Below are 22,436 nucleotides of genomic sequence, written 5' to 3'. Positions count from 1 at the left end.
ATACAGATCTTTCACTTGCTTGGTTAGAGTCATCCCAAGGCATTTTATATTATTTGTGACTATTGTAAGGGATGTGATATCCCCAATTTCATTCTTAGCCTGTTTATTCTTTGAATAGAGTTCTCTGGTGGAATTTTTGGGGTCACCTAAGCATACTATAATCTCATTTACAAATAGTGATATTTTAACTTCTTCCTTTCCAATTTGTATCCTTTTGACCTCTTTTTGTTGTCTGATTGCTCTGTGTAGAATGTCAACTACTATTGAGTAAGTAGGGAGAGAGTGAGCAGCCATGTATAGTCCCTGATTTTAGTGAGATTGCTTTAAGTATCTGTCCATTTAGTTTGATGTTGGCTACTGGTTTGCTGTATATTGCTTTAACTATGTTTAGGTATGGGCCTTGGATTCCTGATCTTTCCAAGTATTTTATCATGATGGGGGGTTGAATTTTGTCAAATGCTTTCATAGCATCTAATGAGATGATAATGTAGTTTTTTTTTTGGTGTGTGTTTGTTTATATGGTGGATTACATTGATGGATCTACATTTATTGAGCCATCCCTCTATTCCTGGGATGAAGCCTACTTGATCATGATGACTGATCATTTTGATGTGTTCTTGGATTGGGTTTGTGAGAAACTTATTGAGCATTTTGGCATTGATATTCATAAGGGGAATTGGTTTGAAGTTCTCTTTCTTAGTTGGGTATTTGTGTGGTTTAGGTAAAATGTAATTTTGGCTTCAAAGAACTAATTGGGTAGTGTTCCTGCTGTTTCTATTTTGTAAAATTGCTTGGATAGTATTGATATTAAGTGTTCTATGAAGTTCTGATATACTTCTGCACTAAACCCATCTGGTCCTGGTCCCTTTTTGGTTAGGGGGCTTTTATTTCTTTAGGAGTTATAGAACTATTTAGATGTTTTTTCTGATCCTGATTTAAATTTAACTGATATCTGTCTAGAAAATTGTCCATATCATCCAGACTTCCTGTTTTGGTTTTGTTCAGTATAGGGTTTTATTGTATAGTAGGATCTTTCCTAGTATAGTAGGATCTAATGATATTTTGGATTTCCTCAATTTCTGTTGTTATGTCTCCCTTTTCATTTCTGATTTTTTTCATTTAGGCATTTGCTCTGTGCCCTCAGTTTACCTAAGAGTCTATCTATCTTGTTGATTTTCTTAAAAAAATAGCTATTGGTTTTGTTAACTCTTTGTATATTTCTTTTTGTTACTACTTGGTTGGTTTAAGCCCAGAGTTTGATTATTTCCTGTGTTCTACTCTTCTTGGGTGTATTTGCTTTTATTGTTCTAGAGCTTTCAGGTGTGCTGTCAAGCTGTTAGTGAATTCTCTCTCCAGTTTCTTTTTGGAGGCACTCAGAGCGATGAGTTTTCCTCTTAACACTGTTTTTATTGTGTCCCATAATTTTGTGTATGTAGTGCCTTTGTTATCATTAATTTCTAAAATGTATTAAATGTCTTTATTTATTTCTTCCTTGACCAAGTTATCATTAAGTAGACCGTTCTTCAACTTCCATGTGTCTGTGGGCTTTTTGTTGTTTTTATTGTTATTGAGGACCAGCCTTATTCCTCGGTGATCTGTTAGGTTGCATGGGATTATTTCTATGTTCTTATATTTGTTGAGGCCTGTTTTGTGAGTGATTATTTGGTCAATTTTGAGGAAAGTACCATGAGGTGTGGAGAAGATGGTATGTTCCCTTTTGTCATGATGAAATATTCTATAGATATCTGTTAAATCTATTCGGTTCATGACTTCTGTTATTTTCTCTGTGTCTCTGTTTAGTTTTTGTTTCCATGATCTGTCCATTGATCAGAGTGGTGTGTTGAAGTCACTCACTATTATTATTTGAGGTACAATGTATGCTTTGAATTTTAGTAAAATTTCTTTTATGAGTGTGGATGACCTTGCATTTTGAGCATAGATATTCAGAATTGAGAGTTCATCTTGGTGCATTTTTCCTTTGACAAGTATGAAGTGCTCTGCCTTATCTTTTTTTGTCAAACTTTTGGTTGAAAGTTGATTTTATTGAATATTAGAATGGCTACTCCATTTCTTTTGAACATTTGCTCAGAAATATTTTCCCATCCTTTTACTCTGAGAAAGTGTCTGTCTTAGTCACTAAGGTGTATTTCCGGCGTGCAGCAAAATGCTGGGTCCAATTTAAGTGTATGGTCTGTTAGTCTATGTCTTTTTATTGGGAAATTAAGTCCAGTAATATTGAGATATGTTAGTTACCAATGATTGTTGCTTTCTATTATTTTTGTTGTTTTGTATAATGTGGAATTATGTTTGTGTGGCTCTCTTCTTTTGGGTTTGTTGCAAGAAGATTACTTTCTTGCTTTTTCTAGGGTATAGTTTCCCTCCTGTTGGAGTTTTCCATCTATTATCCTTTGTAGAGCTGGGTTAGTGAAAAGATATTGGATAAATTTGGCTTTGTCATGGAAAATCTTGGTTTCTTCATCTATATTAATTGAGATTTTTTCTGTATATTGTAACCTAGGCTGGCATTTGTATTCGTAGGGTCTGTTATGACATCTGCCCAGGATCTTCTAGCTTTCATATTCTTTGTTGAGAAGTCTGGTGTAATTCTGATAGGTCTGCCTTTATATGTTCTTGTTCCCTTGACTTTGTTCCCTTATTTCTTTTAATATTCTTTCTTTGTTTAGTTCATTTGGTGTTTTGACTATTATGTGACAGTCAGAATTTCTTTTCTTGTCCAATCCATTTGGAGTTCTGTAAGCCTCTTGTATGCTTATAGGCATCTCTTTCTTTAGGATAGGGAAGTTTTCTTCTATAATTTTGGTGAAGATATTTACTGCCCTTTAAGTTGGGAGTCTTTACTCTTTTCTGTACCTATTATCCTTAGGTTTGACTATCTCATTGTTTCCTGGATTCCTGGATGTTTTGGTTTAGGAGCCTTTTGTGTTTTACATTATCTTGGACAGTTGTGTTGATGTTTTCTATGTTATCCTCTGCACCTGAGATTCTTTCTTCTATCTCTCATATTTTGTTGATGTTGCTTGATCTATGGCTCTTGATATTTTTTCTAGTTTTTCTATCTCCAGGGTTGTCTGCCTTTGTGATTACTTTATTGTTTTTATTTCCATTTTTAGAATCTAGATGGTTTTGTTTAATCCTTCAACTGTTTGTTTGTATTTGCCTGAAGTTCTTTAAGAGATTTTTGTGTTTCCTCTTTAAGGGATTCTACCTGTTTGCCCATGTTGTCCTGTATTTATTTAAGGGAGCTGTTTATGTCCTCTTAAAGTCCTCTAACATCCTGAGATGTGATTTTAAGTCAGAATCTTGATTTTCTGGTGTGTTGGGGTATCCAGGACTTGCTGTTGTGGGAGAACTGGGTTCTGAAGATGCCAAGTGGCCTTGGTTTCTGTTGCTTAGTTTCTTGCACTCGCTTCTTGCCAAGTGGTTTTCTATGGTCTTGGCTAGTCTTGCTGTCTCTCACAGTGACCTGACCTTCCTGTAAGACTGTATGTCAGCACTCCTGGGAGACATGCTCTTTCCAAGTGGGATTTAGGTTCAGAGACCTGTGGCACCAGGTTAGCTCCAGATGCAGATCAAAACTGGAAGCTATGGTCATTTTCATGTATAGTCAGGTCGATGTTGGTGGGGAAGGGTCTAAGCTGGATGTTCCTGGTACTGTAGGCCTGGTCATATCAGGAGAAGTGTTGGCTGGACAATGGAGCTTCAAGAATAAATTATTTCCCCTTGAGTATAGAGATTTTATAAAGTGTAAATATTTAATTAAAATATGTATGTCTGTGTATATTTGTGCAGCTTTCCTCCAAGGATATAGAAATTGTTAGGAATCTTGAAGGTATACTTTCATGATGCTTTGAACTGCTTGTCAAGTGTGCTGGGCACTGAACTGGGGTCTTCTGCAAGAGCAGTACAAGCTTATAACTGCTGAGGCACCTCTCTGGACCTTCACAAACTCCTGAGAACACAGCAAGTTACCGATTATGAAAAGATAAACATAAGATTATGCCCTAAGAATACAAGAAGGAAATAAGACTTTCATATTACCAGGTATTCCATATTTGGGGAATGAACGACCTGACACCATTATTCCATCACTAAGTTGCCTTTTGCTAATCGTCAAAGTTTTATTTTATTATTTATCTAAACCTACATTAGAGCTCTCTAAAATTTACATTTTATTTCCCTTATACTGAGAGCACAAGTAAATGGTGTTTTTTGTCCACATTCCAGTGTTTCAGTGCCCAAAATGATAATTATAGAAAGTCACAGAGCGAGGTATGCCCTGATGTCCAGAGAGAACCCCATCTTTGTTAGAATTATAATTTATGATGCCATCTCTGTCTCTAAATGAGTTTAGTATACTGGTGTTGAATTGGTTGATTCATGCATCTCCATGATTGATAATGATCTGGCATGTAGGACTGTTTTATAAACCCAGTGAGATACTTTTTGAGGGAACTGTTTTCCTTTGTAAGGTATTCTTTATTGGATATTGGGTCTGGTTAGAGATAGATAGTTGTAACTACTTTCCCTTCTCTGTGCTGAAACCATGTGGCTTAGTCCTGTGAACACTGTCATTATCTGTTTGAGTTCACATGTGCATCAGTCTTCTTGTGTCTAAAAGGCCCCCTTTTTTGTCTTTTGTACCCACTGGCTCTTAAAATCTTTCTGCCTCCTATTCTTGAGAGGTCTCAGATCTTTGAGGGGAGACATTTGATAGAGACATTCCATGTAGGTCTGAATTTTACAAGATCTCCCAATCTCTGTGTACTGTTCAGTCTCTGAATTTATTCCTATCTAATGAAGAAGGAAGTTTATTTGATGTTGACTGAGCAAGGCATTGTTCTATTGTGTTGTGATCTACAGTAGAATATTGTTAGGGGTAATTTTATTGCTATATTCCTTTAGCAGAAGTATAGTATTTGGTTTCCCTGACATCCATAGCCTACCTGATTTTAGGTTTTTGACCATCTGAGAAGTATCAGGTATGGTTCACTTTTCATGGAGTGAGTATAATATCCAATCATGTAGTGGTTGATAACTCCCAGAACTTTTGTTCTTTTATTGTAACAATGCATTTTATAGGCAAGCCACTATTGTAGATCAAAGGGTTTTTATCTGAGTTGGTGTTTACCTTCTCCTCTGATAGCATGCAGAGTTCTTTCGTATATCATGAACACTGGTTCCTTTTAGGAAGGCACCAGCTAGCCTTCACTGTGTTCAATGGGTTGAGAAGGTGTTATCTTCAGCAATAGGATCCTAATGCCAATTTGAGAAAAGAAATCAATTTCCTTGAGAATAATCTGACTTGTCTGGGGCTTTTCATTTGGTCTTTTTGTTCAACAACTCAAGATGCAACCTATTATCAGCATGGGGTTTACAATTGGTGATGAGAGATGTCTAAGTTGGCACCTCCTATTATTTGATGTTTTTATTTAGTACGTTGACTGTGGTGTTGAAATCTTAGTAAAGAAAGAGAAGCACAATGTCCAGAAAGATTAATGGACTTGTTCAAAGTCTGAAAAGATTTTAAATATATTATTCTAATATTGCTTCTGTGAAACCTTCTTCTGACTGCATATGAAGCCAGCCCCAGTAGTGGATCTGCAGAGGTTTGAAAGTCCCTGAGAAACTTAGCACTAGATCTGAATTTACCTGTTTCCTAATTAAGAGGCCTTGTGGGGTGGCTCAATCACTTTATCTCTTCGTCATTCTTTAGTCAAAAGTGGGATTAACAAAACATTTTGTGCTAAACAGGATTTTTAATTGAAGTGAAACCAAGCTTGTGAAAGTTGAAAAGTGTTTTGCAAATAAAGCTCGTTACTGAGAACCAAGAAGGTTGTAGTCATGCTACAGAAATATCTTATTATTACTCTTATTTTATTTCCCCAGGTGACCTTGGCTTTATGGCAGACAATGGCACCAGGTTGACAGAATTTATTCTGATGGGATTCCAGCTTCAGGCTGAGATACAGTTGGGTCTCTTCTTCATGTTTTTGGCCTTTTATCTCATCACTATTGTTGGAAACCTGGGCATGATCATGCTAATTCAGAGTGATCCTCAGCTCCACACACCTATGTACTTCTTCCTCAGCCATTTGTCCTTTCTAGACATTTGCTATTCATCTGTTATTGTGCCCCAGCTGCTGGAGACCTTGGGGAATAATAAGATGGTCATCACTTATGAGCGCTGTGCCACTCAGTTCTTCTTTTTCACCTTGTATGCTAGTACTGAGTGTTTCCTTTTGGCTGTAATGGCCTATGACCGTTATGTAGCTGTATGTAATCCCCTCCTTTATGCCATGGCCATGACACCACAGACTCGCCTGGGGCTGATTGCTGCAGCATACTCTGGTGCAATGGTAAATACTGTGGTCCGAACTGGGTGTACTTTTTCCATTTCCTTCTGTAAATCTAACCAGGTTGATTTCTTTTTTTGTGACCTCCCACCCCTGCTGAAGCTTGCCTGTAGTGAGACCAAGTTACGAGAACAGGTGATTTTCCTTTTGGCTTTTTTGGTCATCATAACTAGCGTTTCAGTGATTCTTGTATCTTACCTATTCATTATCTGGGCTATTCTGAAGATTCGTACAGCAGGCGCCAAAGCCAAGACCTTCTCTACTTGTGCATCTCACATGATTGCAGTGGCTCTTTTTTTTGGAACACTAATGTTCATGTACTTGAAAGGTAACATGGGCAAATCCCTCTGGGAAGACAAGATTGTGTCTGTATTCTACACGGTGGTTATCCCTATGCTGAACCCCATGATCTATAGCCTGAGGAACAAGGAAGTGAAGGAGGCGCTGAAGAAAGCTTTGAAAAGAATTAAGGCTTTTCAAGAAAGTAAGACTTAAGCTTCATCAGTCCAGAAGTTTCTATCTATTGGGCCTTTGCTTTATCCTCTTAATATATGACTTTGCTCTCAGAATTGCATGGATATATTGAAGCAGAAACTGTAAGTTTGGCTTCCAGAACTTTATTAGCTGCACGATTTTGAGCAACAAATGTTTTGTATCATTTCCTCATACAATTGCATTTTTATTGAGGATGTAGAGAAGGATTACAGAAGAGTAAGTATGTAGAGAAGGTTGAGATTATATCCTGATTGTGAAGAGGACTCAAATCCAGTTACCAGCATCCATACTAGACTGTTACTTGTAGCTCCAGATTCATGGGAACCTTCTGGCTTCTGCATTGTCTATCTATGTCCATCTCCTCTCTCACATAGAACCCACATGATTACATAATCAAAAATAAAGATAATAATTTTTTCAGATTTAAAAAAGAACTTATCTCATTTATTTACATTCCAGCTTATGTCTTAACTCCCCACTGCTGGTTGTCCACCCAGGGTCTTGGCCCAATTCATGTATTCTGCCTGGTTGGTGGCTCAGTCTCTGGGATCTCTCATGTGTGCAAGTTAGTTGAGACTGCAGGTCTTTCTATGCATTCACCCTCCCCTTTGGCTTCTTCAATCCTTTCCCTAATTCAATCATAAGTTTCTCCAACTTCAGTCCAATGGTTGAATGTAATTATCTGCATCTGTCTAAGTCAGCTGTTGGTAGGGCCTCTCAGAGGACAGCCATGTTAGGTCTCTATCTGTAAGCACACCATAGCATCAGAAATAGTGTCATGCCTAAAGCGCTCTTCCACTCCCCATAAGATAGATCCCAAGTTGGGCCACCTTTCATTTAGTCTCTTCTTCATTTATGTCCCTGTAGTTCTTTTAGATAGGAACAATTCTGGGCCAGAAATTTCTGACTGTGAGTTGGCAACCCAGTCCTTCGAATTGTGGCCCTGCCTATTGGGCATTAAAAGGAAAAATTTCTGACTTCTCTGATGAAAAGTTCAGATCCTAAGCAAATTTCGAAAAAGTGTCAATCAATGTCAAGGACTTTTATATAGAGAAATATATTCTAAAATGAAAGATTTATTTATTTATTTATCTATTTATATTCTGGATATTGCTGAGTCTTAGCTACTTTACTGTTTTATATAAAACTCAGCTTTTGGACCCAGAAAAATGAGAAATAATAACATGTTTTTTTTATGTGATTAAGATAAATGTTGCTTATGGATAGTGAAACAGATATTAGCAGTGAGCAAAAAGTGTACATCCACTCATAAACAAGTTAGGTAATTTTCAGACCAAAATATAAGTAGCTTAAAAAAAGAAGCCTGGATAGAAGTTATCCAGATAGAATATATAGAATATATAGAATATATCCAAGAGTGGATATATTCAAGATATAACATGATAAAAGGAAGAAGTAATAATTTAGATTAATATTGGAAACAGTTAATTCTTTTTTTTAATTTTTTCTGTCTTTATTAAATTGAGTATTTCTTATTTACATTTCAAATGTTATTCCCTTTCCCCGTTTCCAGGCCAACATTGGCCTAACCCCTCACATTCCCTTTTATATGAGTGTTCCCATACCCCTTCCTCCCCACATTACCACCCTCCCCCCAAGAATCCCGTTCACAGGGGTCCAGCCTTGGCAGGAACAAGAGCTTCCCCTTCCACTGGTGCCCTTACTAGGATATTCATCGCTACCAATGCAGTTGGAGACCAGTGTCAGTCCATGTATAGTCTTTGGGTAGTGGCTTAGTCTCTGGAAGCTCTGGTTGGTTGGCATTGTTGTTCATATGGGGTCTTAAGCCCCATTAGCTCTTTCAGTCCTTTCTCTGATAACTTCAACAGGGGTCCTGTTCTCAGTTTAGTGGTTTGCTGCTGGCATTTGCCTATGTATTTGCCTTATTCTGGCTTTGTCTCTCAGGGGAGATATACATCCAGTTCCTGTCAGCCTGCACTTCTTTACTTCATCCATCTTACCTAGTTTGGTTGCTGTATATCTATGGGCCACATGTGGGGCGGGCTCTGGATGGGTGTTCCTTCAGTCTCTGTTCTGAGCTTTGCCTCCCAAGTCTCTCCTAAAGGTATTATTGTTCCCCTATTAAAGAAGGAGTCAAGCATCCACATTTTGGTCATCTTTCTGGGTTTCATGTGTTCTGTGCATCTAGGGTAATTCAACCATTTGGGCTAATATCCACTTATCAATGAGTGCATGCCATGTGTGTTTTTCTGTGATTGGGTTACCTCGCTCAGGATGATATTTTCTACCTCCATCCATTATCTTATGAATTTCATGAAGGCATTGTTTTTGATAGCGGAGTAGTATTCCATTGTGTAGATGTACCACATTTTCTGTATCCATTCCTCTGTTGAATGGCATCTGGGTTCTTTCCAGATTCTGACTATTATAAATAAGGCTGCTATGAACATAGTGGAGCAAGTGTCTTTCATATATGTTGGAGCATCTTTTGGGTCAATGTCCAAGAGAGGTATAGCTGTGTCCTCGGTAGTGCAATGTCCAACATTCTGAGGAACCTCCAGACTGATTTTCAGAATGAATGGTTGTACCAGACTGCAATCCCACCAACAATGGAGGAGTGTTCCTCTTTCTCCACATACTCGCCAGCATCTGCTGTCACTGGAGTTTTTGACCTTAGCCATTCTGACTGGTGTGAGTTGAATCTCAGGGCTATTTTGATTTGCATTTCTCTGATGACTAAAGATGTTGAACATTTCTTTAGGTGTTTCTCAGCCATTTGATATTCCTCAGGTGTGAATTCTTTGTTTAGCTCTGAACCTCAGTTTTAATAGGGTTATTTGTCTCCATGCAGTCTAACTTCTTGAGTTCTTTGTATATTTTGGATATAAGCCCTCTATCATCTATCAGTTTTACAGTTGGTAAATATTTTTTCTCAATCTTTTGGTTGCCATTTGTCCTAACAACAGTGTCTGTTGCCTTACAGAAGCTTTGTAGTTTTATGAGATCCCATCTGTCGATTTTTGATCTTAGAGCATAAGCCATTGGTGTTTAGTTCAAGAAATTTTCTCCAGTGCCCATGTGTTCGAGATGCTTCCCCACTTTTTCTTCTATTAGTTTGAGTGTATCTGGTTTGATGTCAAGGTCCTTGATCCACTTGGACTTAAGCTTTGTACAGGGTGATAAGCATGGATCGATCTGCATTCTTCTACATACTGACCTCCAATTGAACCACCACCATTTGCTGAAAATGCTATCTTTTTTCCATTGGATGGTTTTGGCTCCTTTGCCAAAAATCAAGTGACCATAGGTGTGTGGGTTCATTTCTGGGTCTTCATTTCTATTCCACTGGTCTATCTGTCTCTCTCTGTACCAATACCATGCAGTTTTTATCACTATTGCTCTGTAATACTGCTTGAGTTCAGGGACAGTGATTCCCCCAGAAGTCCTTTTATTGTTGAGGATAGTTTTAGCTATCCTGGGTTTTTTGTTATTCCTGATGAATTTGTAAATTGTTCTGTTTAACTCTCTGAAGAAGTTGATTGGTATTTTGATGGGGATTGCATTGAATCTGTAGATTGCTTTTGGGAAAATGGCATTATTTTTATATTAATCCTGCCAATCCATGAACATGGGAGATCTTTCCATCTTCTGAGATCTTCAATTTCATTCTTCAGAGGTTTGAAGTTCTTATCATACAGATCTTTTACTTGCTTGGTTAAAGTCACACCCAAGTATTTTACATTATTTGGGACTATTATGAAGGGTGTCGTTTCCCTAATTTCTTTCTTGACTTGTTTCTCTTTTGTGTAGAGGAAGGCTACTGATTTATTTGAGTTAATTTTATACCCAGCCACTTTGCTGAAGTTGTTTATCAGCTTTAGTAGTTCTCTGGTGGAACTTTTGGGATCACTTAAATATACTATCATGTCAACTGCAAATAGTGATATTTTGACTTCTTCTCTTCCAATCTGTATCCCTTTGATCTACTTTTGTTGTCTGATTACTCTGGCTAGAAGTTCAAGAACTATATCAAATAAGTAGGGAGAGAGTGGGCAGCCTTGTCTAGTCCCTGATTTTAGTGAGATTGCTTCAGGTTTTTCTCCATTTAGTTTAATGTTAGCAACTGGTTTACTATATATGGCTTTAACTATGTTTAGTATTGAATTGCTATTCTTTACAGGACTTTTATCCTGAAGGGGTGTTGAATTTTGTCAAATGCTTTCTCAAAATTTAATGAAATGATCATGTGGTTTTTATCTTTCATTTTATTATATAGTGGATTAAGTTGATAGTTTTCCATATATTAAACCATCCCTGCATGCCTGGGATGAAGCCTACTTGATCATGGTGGATGATTGTTTTGATGTGCTCTTGGATTCAGTTTGCCTGAATTTTATTGAGTAATTTTGCATCAATATTCATAAGGGAAGTTGTTTTGAAGTTGTCTTTCTTTGTTGGGTCTTTGTGTGGTTTAGGTATATGAATAATTGTGGCTTCGTAGAAGGGATTCGGTAATGCTCCTTCTGTTTCAATTTTGTGGAATAGTTTGGATAGTATTGGTATGAGGTCTTCTACGAAGGTCTGAAAGAATTCTGCACCGAACCGATCTGGACCTGGGCTCTTTTTGGTTGGGAGACTTTTAATGACTGCTTCTGTTTCTTTAGGAGTTATGGGGTTGTTTTAATGGGTTATCTGTTCCTGATTTAACTTCAGTACCTGATATCTGTCTAGGAAATTGTCCATTTCCTGCAGATTTTCAGGTTTTGTTGAGTATAGGCTTTTGTAGTAGCATCTGCTGATTTTTTGAATTTCCTCTGATTCTGTAGTTATGTCTCCCTTTTCATTTCTGATTTTGTTAATTTGGACACACTCTCTGTGTCTTCTGGTTAGTCTGGCTAAGGGTTTATCTATCTTTTTGATTTTCTCAAAGAACCAACTTTTGGTTCTGTTGATTCTTTATATGGTCCGTTTTGTTTCTACTTCGTTGATTTCAGCTCTGAGTTTGACTATTTCCTGCCTTCTACTCCTCCTGGGTGTATTTGCTTCTTTTTGTTCTAGAGGTTTTACATGTGCTCTCAAGCTGCTGATATATTCTCTCTCCTGTTTCCTTCTGCATGCACTCAGAGCTATGAGTTTTCCACTTAGCACAGCTATCATTGAGTCCCATAAGTTTGGGTATGTTGTATCTTCATTTCCATTAAATTCTAAGAAGTCTTTAATTTCTCTCTTTATTTCTTCCTTGACCAGGTTATCATTGAGTAGAGCATTGTTCAATTTCCACGTATATGTGGGCATTCTTCCCTTATTTTTATTGAAGACCAGTTTTAGGCCGTGGTCGTCCGATAGCATGTATGGGATTATTTCTATCTTTCTGTCCCTGTTGAGGCCCATTTTTTGACCAATTATATGGTCAATTTTGGAGAAAGTACCATGAGGAGCTGAGAAGAAGGTATATCCTTTTGCTTTAGGATAGAATGTTCTATAAATATCTGTTAAGTCCATTTGGCTCATGGCTTCTCTTAGTCTGTCTATGTCTCTGTTTAATTTCTGTTGCCATGATCTGTCCATTGATGAGAGTGGTGTGTTGAAATCTCCTACTATTATTGTGTGAGGTGCAGTGTGTGCTTTGAGCTTTAGTAAAGTTTCCTTTATGTATGTAGATGCCCTTGTATTTGGAGCATAGATATTTAGGATTGAGAGTTTATCTTGGTGGATTTTTCCTTTGATGAATATGAAGTGTCCTTCCTTATCTTTTTTGATGACTTTTAGTTGAAAATTTATTTTATTCGATATTAGAATTGCTACTGCAGCTTGCTTCTTCAGACCCTTCTCTTGGAAAGTTGTTTTCCAGCCTTTCACTCTGAGGTAGTATCTGTCTTTGTCTCTGAGGCGTGTTTCCTGTAGGCCGCAGAATGCAGTGTCCTCATTGCGTATCATATTTGTTAGTCTATGTCTTTTTTGGGGGAGTTGAGTCCGTTGATGTTGAGAGACATTAAGGAATAGTGATTGTTTCTTCTAGTTATATACATATTTGGATATGAGGTTATGTTTGTGTGCGTTTCTTCTCTTTGTTTTGTCGTCAAGATGATTAGTTTCTTTCTTTTTCTAGGGTGTCGCTTGCCTCCTTATGTTGGGCTTTCCATTTATTATCCATTGTAAGGCTGGATTTTTAGAAAGATATTAAGTAAATTTGGTTTTGTCTTGGAATTTCTTGGTTTCTCCATCTATGTTAATTGAGAGTTTTGCTGGATACAGTAACCTGGGCTGACATTTGTGTTCTCTTAGGGTCTGTATGACATCTGTCCAGGATCTTCTGGTTTTCATAGTCTCTGGTGAGAATTCTGGTGTGATTCTGAGAGGCCTGCCTTTATATGTTATTTGATCTTTTTGCCTTACTGCTTTTAATATTTTTTCTTTGTGTTGTGCATTTGATGTTTTGACTGTTATGTGATGGGAGTAGTTTTTTTCTGGTCCAATCTATTTGGAGTTCTTTAGGCTTCTTGTATGTTTATGGGCTTCTCTTTCTTTAGGTTAGGGAAGTTTTCTTCTATGATTTTGTTGAAGATATTTAATGGTCCTTTTAGCTGGGAGTCTTCACTCTCTTCTATACCTATTATCCTTAGGTTTGAGCTTCTCATTGAGTCCTGGATTTCCTGTATGTTTTGGACCAGTAGCTTTATCTGTTTTACAATATCTGTGACAGTTGTGTCGATGATTTCTATGGAATCTTCTGTTCCTGAGATTCTCTCTTCTATCTCTTTTATTCTGTTGGTGATGTTTGTATCTACAGCTCCTTGTCTCTTCCTTTGGTTTGCTATGTCCAGGGTTGTCTCCCTTTGAACTTTCTTTATTGCTTCTATTTCCATTGTAATTCCTTCACCTGTTTGATTGTGTTTTCCTGCAATTCTTACACGGATTTTTGAGGTTCCTCTCTGTAGGCTTCTACTTATTTATTTATGGTTTCCTGCATTTCCCTAAGGGAGTTCTTTATGTCTTTCTTGAAGTCCTCCATCATCATGATCAAATGTGATTTTAAATCTAGATCTTGCTTTTCTGGTGTGTTTGGATATTCAGTGTTTGCTTTGGTGGGAGAATTGGGCTCTGATGATGCCATGTAGTCTTGTTTTCTGTTGCTTGCATTCCTGCACTTGCCGCTTGCCATCAGGTTGTCTCTGGTGTTACCTTGTTCTGCTATTTCTGACAGTGGCTTGACGGTCCTATAGGCCTGTGTGTCAGGAGTGCTGTGGACCTGTTTTCCTGTTTTCTTTCAGCAAGTTATGGGAACAGAGTGTTCTGCTCTCAGACCTGTTGTTGTTCCTGTCCACTGGCTTTCAATTGTCCCTGTGGGTGGGAACCAGAATGGCTTGCCCCTCCTTCTCCTGGGTTCCTGTGCACAGGGGTCACAGATGGTGCTAGGCGTTTTCCTCTAGAGTCAGAAATGTGGGCAGAGAGCAGTCTTTGTTTTGCCAGGTGTGTCTTCCTGTCTGAAGGTCTAGCTCTCCCTTCCATGGTATTTGGTTAGTGGGAGCTGTTTGATTGGGTCTGTTCAGGTCCAGGCACAGTCTGGACCACAGGACTCCTGCAGCTTGACTGTCCTTATCTTCCTGTGGCCAGATGCACTAAACAGTTTGGGCCAGGGATGTGGGCAAAGGTGGGCAGAAGTTAGAAACAGTTAAATCTTGATGTATGGTTGTACTGAATAGCACATATAGCATTATATTGTTTCTTGATCATCAAAGGTCAGAAGTTTTATTTGTCCCTCAAAATTATTTATGGATAGATGTTTCAGTTAATCCAGGTTATTTACTACTCTGTAGTGGTGGACACCATTATTTTCTCTCATCTCCTCTGACATATTCTTTATTGTGAAAAGACAGAATAGAATGAATCTATCACCTTTTGATGACCTCAGCTATTTTTGAGAAATATTACTTGAGGATACTCCATGGAGACTTTACAATCTTGTTCATCATTTCAGCAAATATTTAGAGGCTACTGTTTATTAGACATGATGTTTGATTTGAACATGGTAATAAATAAAATATGTGCTATCCTGAGTGATTTTTGAAACCTGGGGAATAGTCAGATATTAGACTGCTAACAGGAAATTAACTTTTACAGGTTTTGAAAGTGTAAAAAAATCACAGAACTTTGTTAAATCGTGTTTTAAGGTCACAATATAGTGGTATTAGTTAAAAAGCATCCCCAGAGAACTAACAGGTAGGCAGAGATCTAATGAATTATGTTGTGTTCCTTAGTTGGTAAGACTATATCAGACTGGGATAATTGTGAATGCAAAATTTAGTGAAATTGGATGCTCTGAAGTAAAACCAGAGTGAAGGAATCTTAGTGTAAAGTGCACATGGTAAACTCTGGAGAAAGCCAGATGCAGAGCCTTGCAAGTTTGCTTAGGGACTTGTGAATTTCATTCCTTGGTCAGGATAGGAAATGCTAGTTTTTGAATTTTCTTTTTCTTTTTTCTTTTCTTTTCTTTTTTTCCTGATGCAAAAGCAAGAGGTTTAATTTTCCAGTGTGTCGTGGTCGACCCTCAATCAGTCCCTTGTGGCAAGTGTCTAGAAGGGACCTCCCTGAATGGCTATAATAAGCAGTTTTTATACTTTTTAGGTGTACAGGTTACATCAGTTTAAGGTTGCAGTTTAAATGTATTGGCTAAGCATATTGATCTCTGAATCTATGGCTAGCAAGCATATGACATGCATTTGAACTCTATCTGGGACCAGAGGGTCAAGTGACTTCCAGTCAGTACATTCTGTGGTTTTTCAAGAATGTCTATGCTCCACCCAAGAACTGTGGGTGGAGAAAGTAACTTGGCCTAGCCTTGACCCAAAGCAGGAAGCTGGTACTTGTCCTAATATTGACCTGAGGCAGTGGGTGTAAGGTTGGCAAAAGCCCTTAGACTCCTTCACAGGAACCCTATAACCTACGTTCTTTTTACCAAGTCAAGCCTCTTAATAGCTCTTACACTTAGGTAAGAATCAGTGTCCTTCATTCTTGTATAAGCTCCAATCTTGGAGCTATGTTTGGTGTCTCTGGTAATTAAATCATATTTTTTAGGTCCTGTCCTCAGGGTCTCATATTGTTGGTGCAGGACCTTCAGCTGTACTGCACCTATTCTCTCTTTTATGAAGGCCATAAGCTTGTTCAATATGCAGGGTCCAAGGTCTTAACAAGGTGGATATGAAGGTGGTTAGACAAGAGGATGTGTTAAACCAAGCTTTGAACCAGCCCTGACTGTTCTCTCTTCTGTTTGGCTAACCCTTCTCTTACCTTGGCCATCATACCCCAATTTGTACAAGCTGAGTACCCAAATTTTCTCTTTAGCCATCTTATTGGCTGTTTGCCTTTCTGAGTGAGTCTGATTATTATTGGGTTATAAGTTATAAGTGGCGTTTGCACAGAAGGTATATACCCTCGGTTCCCCTGGTAGAACCCCTCAGTAGTGTAAACTTTTCTTTTTTTTTTTTACCATGATTAAGTCCCAAGAGGGGTTCAGTAGGTGTCCTGTAGTCTCACATTCCCAGGTGGTACAATAAAACTGTTCCCCACATTGGTGAACTTCTGCCCAGTTTCTTGCATGGAGGATAAACATAAGTGGGGGAGGGGGTCTCCTGCAAGTGGTACCTCTGGGAAAGGAATGCACATCTTATCACACCCACCCCACCAGTCTAGAGCCCTTTTCCTCTCATATGAACAGTTTGCTTCTGCCAGCACACCCGTCATGGGTGGGGATGTCACCTGAGTCAAGTCCTGCTGCCATCTGGTACAGGTCAAAAGTGAAGTCAGACTATCAGGTGTTGAGGGGTTTGGAGGCTATCAAGAAGGAGACCTCATCTTCAGTTCCAGTGGAAACCACAGTCCAGGTTTGATGGACTAAGCACATGGGGGCAGCAGGAGTTCCCGGAGAGTGAGACATCTGCAGATTTCACATGGGATGCATGCACCAGGGCCAAAATACCATCCACCTTAAGGACTGTAGGAGTGGTTAACACTACCAGGAAGGGTCTCTTCTACCAGGATTCCAGTGACTATTCCTGATGCCTCTCCACATACACAGTCTGCAGACACACATGTCCTAGCCCAGCCATTTCAGCCCAAGCAAGAGGATACTTTTCCAGCTATCAAACAATATCCTCTGTCTTTTGGGTATTGGTCTTAAACAATCTGTATTTGTCCCCCAGCCTAATAGTAAGGACCTGGACAGGTTTTTCAGCAGGCCTCCTCAATTCAAGACCCTGAGGAAGGAAATAGATCTGAGCCCCCATTTTGGAGAACAAATCTCTCCTGAGCAAGGGATGGAGCAGTTAGAGATGACCATGAATGAGTGGGATACCCAGCCCATGCCCAGGTCTATAATTTGATAGTCCATAGATATTATTTAGTCCCAGTGGCCTCTTGAACTCACAATTTCTTTTTGCTGGAGACTGGCCCAGCTTGGAGGACTGAGTGTTGGGCCACAGTATTTTCCAAGAACTGGGTGGGTTTCCCTTCCACTTTCAAGGTTACACTGGGCTCAGGAAGGGAGTCTGAACCCTGTTCTCCCTAGTTGCTGTCTTCCCCCATAAGGTAACACCTTCACTATTTGGGGGTGCTTTTCACAAGGTCTGCGACATCCACCCCCAGTCTCCATTTGTTGGAAAATTCGCAGGCCTAGTGGCCTCTCTCCTTGCAATATGCACACTGGTCATTTCCAGGGGGTTTTCTGTCTTTCTTTTGTTGGAGTCTCTCTTCTCTACTTTCCCTAACTACTGTAGCCAAGATTCTTTGTAAATTCCTTTTCTGTCACTTTTCTTTTATTTTTCATTTTCTTCCTTTCTTTTTCTCTGCTCCCTCTCCATCTTCTGTTATAGTATACTTTCTCAGCAACCTGCACTAAACCCCTCAATGACTTATCCTGTAGTTCCTCTAACCTTGGAAACTTTCCCCTGATGTCTTTACTAGCCTGGTCTACAAAAGCCAGTCACAGTAGCTTTGTGCTTCTCAATACTGGGTTCCTCGTGTTTATATTGGTAGAATGCCTCCATGAGCCACTCTAGAAAGGCTGAGGGTGATTCATCTGGTCCGTGCTTAACCTCATGTACCTTGGTTAAATTGGTAGGTCATCCTGCAACCCCCTTGAGACTTGACAACAGAGTGTGGTGGTAGACATTCAGGTGCTCCTTACTTCCTGCCATATTAAAGTCACAGTCAGGTCTAGTCAGGGGAAATCTGCTCTCCATGACAGCCTGGTCAATTGATGGGGCCCCCACATATGAGCGGACATTCTCTCTGGCTTCCTGCATTATCACTTTTCAATCTTCAGTCACGAAGAGCACTATCATGAGTTTTTGGATATCATCCTAGGTGGGCTGATGAGTAATTAAAACAGTCTGAGATTAATCAGCCCCTTGGTGTTATTTGTGGGGAGTTGGGGGATTGTTGAATCTTCCAGTTGTACAAGTTGTCTGAAAAGAAAGACCATGGCCTGATTGTCGTTCTCATCTATGGACCTGTAGACTCAAAGGGGGAGGGCCACTGTTGTACTGGGTGAAGTAGCCCTTTTGCTCCAAGTCCCCATGGCTGGTTCTGGTTCTGAGGATCCCTCCCCACCCTCCCACCTTGCTGGGGCCAGAGGAAAGAGATGGGTAAAGGAATGCTGGATGAGGGCTCAAGGGAGAACCTTGAGGAGGGGCCATAGAACTGGGGCCATGGTAGTGGGTAAGGAGGTAGAGATCCATCAGTATCAGTTCCACTGTGGAAGTGTCCTGGAGGATGTTCTTACAGACTCGTTGGTCTCTACAGGGTTCTTCTTCATGGCCAGGACCTTTGAGAGTCTTGGAAGCAAGAAAGCTTTTATCCAACAGGGGGTGGGGGTGGGCGTATCCTCCACTAGATCCTTCTGGTTTGGGTGCCCTAGGTATCCTGGACTAAAGACTCTTTCCTTTACTGCTTTGATCACCTATAAATCTAGGGTCTCTATGGGTGGCCACACTACTCTGAAAATGAGCCATTCCGAGGAGCAGAGAGTAATCAACCTGCCCCCCCCCCTTTTTTTACTACTATTGACAAATTTTCTCCTCTTTCCCCAACTTCCCTCCAGTGGTTAACTGGGATGTTTAACAGGGTAGATTTAGTCTCTCCTAGGTCTAAAAATAGCGTCAGTTAACGTCCAAGTCCAAGAACAAAGAGAAAGACAAACAGCACAGAGAAAGCTTTCCCATCTTATGGGCACAGAAACCAGGTAATCAGATGACTCAGCCAACTTATGCTGATATTGAGTCCAAGAGGTTCCAAAAGGAGCAGAGTCCTCCCGACTCCCTCCAGGGAGGGGTGGGGGCTGAATCGACCTCCAGACTCCCTGTGGTCACAATCTTAAGGCATGTCTGCCAGCCACAATTTGACTAGACCAGAGGCTCACAAAGTCGTATAGACCCTCATGAACAAGCCAAAAGCAAGACAGACAACAGAGATGCAGACAACTGAGGAATCTAACATCAAGCTGGAGCTGTTCCTCTGATCAACATTCCTTATGACCTCATGGGGGGGGGGTCTGGATTCCCGGACCAAGGCACCAAATGTAAGGCTTGAAGTGAGTCTTAACTACCAGAAGATCCCCAAGTGAGACACAAAAACAGAGTTTGATGCAAACTCAAGAGGTTTATTTTTCCTATGCTCCGGGGTCAACCCTCAATCAGCCCCTCATGGTGAGTGACTAGAAGGAGATTCTAAATTTTCAAAAGCTGTCTTTCCTGTAGTTGGTTGGTATGGAAAGTAAGCTAATTGCGATGGAAATAGAACAACAGACTTAATTTGCATATTCTAGTACAAAATGATGTATTTCTATGAGATACCATATAATGCTTCTCACATTACTTTTAGTAAAAGGGAAACTGGGAGACAAACGACTATGATGTGGAATTAGAACAGATTCTTAGCAAAATAATAACTTGACAAAATATAATTTGATGACATCTGCCTTTGCATCGGTCCACATTTCTTTGCACAATGTCAAGTATTTCTTAAGTACATAGACTATTCCAGCTGTGATGGTTTGAATACGTATGGGTTCCATAGACTGATGCATTTGAGTGTTTGGTCCATAGGGAGGGGCACTATTAGGAGGTATGGGCTTGTTACAGGAGGTGTGGTCTTGTTGGAAAAAATGTGTCACTATGGGGGTGGCCTTTGTGCTCTCTAATGCTCAAGGTATGCCAAGTGCCTATTTTTGTTGCCTTTAGAACAAGATGTAGAACTTTCATCTTCTCCAACACCATGTTTGCTTGCATGCTGCCATGTTTTCCTCCATAACGATAATTGACTAAACCTCTGAAACTGTTAGCTATCCCTATTAAATGTTTTCCTGTATAAGAGCTATTTTGGTCATGGTGTCTCTTTACAACAGTGATACCAAAACTAAGAAAGAAGTTGATAACGGGAGTAAGGTAGTGCTCTGAGAAGCCTGACCATACATTTGTTTGGAGGTATGTTAATTCTAGGAGTTTGGATTAGAAAAGCAAAGTGGGGCTTAATGGTCCATCCTAGTAGGAACATAGAAGATAGAGGTGCTGAGGGTGATTTGAACTCTAGGGGTCTGGCTCAAAAGGTTTCAGAGAAGAATGTTAGTATTCGATTTAGAAACTGTTCTTGTGACATTTTGACAAAGAAATTGGCTACCCTTTGCCTTTGTTTGAAAAGTTCACATGATGCTAAAGAGTCTTGGCTTAATTTTCTTGGCAAAGAAAATCTCAAAATGGCCTTGTATACACTCTGTCTTATGGTTACTAGTGTTTCCTTATATGAAGAGTGCTTTGATGAAAAGAAGCAAGCTGAGCAAGGAAAAATACAAAATGTATGTTACCAGAAAAGGGACACCAGGAGGTAGAATTGAGCTCAATCCTGAGTTCAAGGGGATAAGCAGAATAAAGATATTAAAAGAAGTAAAGGGAGTGGTGACCTTTGTACAAGATTCCACCCAGTAGCAAAGCTTCCAGTTTGTAAAAAAGGAATAATGATAATGATAATAGTTCAGGGCTTGTGTGGTGGTACATGCCTTTAATTTCACCCAGAATTCTTGAGACAAAGGTAAACAGATAACTGATTTCAAAGTTAGTCTGATCTACAGAGAAGATTCCAGGACAGCCAAGTTTAGGCTGTGAAAGAAACTTTGAAAAACAGAAAGCAGATTAATATATAATTGAACAAGAGGGCCATGTTCCAGGGCCAGCTAGCAGCAGAATGTGGCAGTTTAAAAAATCTGATTCTGACTTTAGGGTCAAGGATAGAAGAAAGGAGTTATGGAATTCCTCTCCGTGACAAAGGAAATCTGTTGAGGCCAGGTGTGTGGCAGTGGTATTACTGCATGGAAGTCCAAAAAGGCCATTGTGTGAAGCTGGAAAGGTGAAGTCTTGATTGCCTTAGAGACCCCAAGGAGTTAGAAATGCCAGAGCCATGAAATTCCTTCCAAGGAGGAAACCTGGTAACATGATTTAAAACCATCCCAAAAGTGAGAAGTATGTTGCAGTCAACAAATCTGAAAGGAGACAGATGTAGGAAGAGTATTTTTACATCAGAAATGGAGATGCATGATTTGGAGTCTGTCCTACTGTTTTTTGTCTTCTTTTGGTACAGTTTTTCCTCATTATGCTCTCTCCTCTACTTTTTGAAATGATAATGTATACCTTGTCTCATTATATGTGGAAGTATGTGATCTCTTATTTTACTTTGATTTTATAGGGGGTTATAGCTAAGAGATCACAAAAATCCCAGAAGAGACTTTAAACTTTGGATTTTTTAAAAAAGATTTATTTATTTATTTAATGTACATGAGTACACAGAAGTTGTCTTCAGACACACGAAAAGAGAGCATAGGACCCTATTACAGATGGTTGTAAGTCACCATGTGGTTGCTGAGAATAAAACTCAGGACCTCTGGAAGTAGTCAGTGTTCTTGTTTTTGTTTTGTTTTATATTTATTTTTACACTCCAAATTTTATACCCCTCCTGATCCACCTTCTGACTGTTCTACATCCCACCCCACCAAAACTCCAAACTTCCTGGAAGGATGTCCTCACCACCCACCTCACCATACCTCTAAACTTCCTGGGACCTCTGGACTTTTGAGGGTTAGTTGCATCTTCTCTGACTGAAGTCAGAACTGGTAGTCCTCTACTGTATATGTTGGAGGCCTCATCTCAGGTGGCTTATGCTGCTTGGTTGGTGATCCAGTGTCTGAGAAATCATGGGCGTTCAGGTTAATTAAGACTGCTTGTCGTCCTATAAAAGTGTCCTCCTCCTCAGCTTCCTGCAGCTTTCCCCTAACTCAACAGAGGAGTCAGTAGATTCTGTTCATTGGTTGGGTGCATATATATGCATCTCATTCCTTCAGGGCCTTGTTGGGTCTTTTGGAGGGCAGTCATGATAGGACTCTTTTTGTGAATGCCCCACAGCTCCAGGAATGGTGTCAGATCATTTTAAACATTGTTTAAACTGTGATAGATTTAAGGACATTTGACGTGAACTAAATGTTTTTTTTTTTTTTTTGTATTATGTTATAATTATAAGCCTTCGGGGTTAGGGAGTGAGATGTGG

General features: G+C 39.5%; 1 protein-coding gene across 1 annotated transcript; it reads left to right on the top strand.

Annotated features, from left to right (window-relative positions):
• Positions 1–5,921: 5,921 nt before the first annotated feature.
• Or9i2 (olfactory receptor family 9 subfamily I member 2) lies at positions 5,922–6,869 on the top strand. The gene has a single exon (NM_001000262.1). The coding sequence runs from the start codon at positions 5,922–5,924 to the stop codon at positions 6,867–6,869; it is 948 nt and encodes a 315-aa protein (NP_001000262.1).
• Positions 6,870–22,436: the final 15,567 nt, after the last annotated feature.

Source organism: Rattus norvegicus, chromosome 1 (genome assembly GCF_036323735.1).
Source record: "Rattus norvegicus strain BN/NHsdMcwi chromosome 1, GRCr8, whole genome shotgun sequence".
In the NCBI taxonomy this organism is placed as follows: domain Eukaryota; kingdom Metazoa; phylum Chordata; class Mammalia; order Rodentia; family Muridae; genus Rattus; species Rattus norvegicus.
This window is presented reverse-complemented; position numbering and strand designations above follow the sequence as displayed.

Excerpts from the sequence above, each read along its gene's own strand:
- Or9i2 (NM_001000262.1), top strand. The coding sequence starts at position 5,922 with ATGGCAGACAATGGCACCAGGTTGACAGAATTTATTCTGATGGGATTC.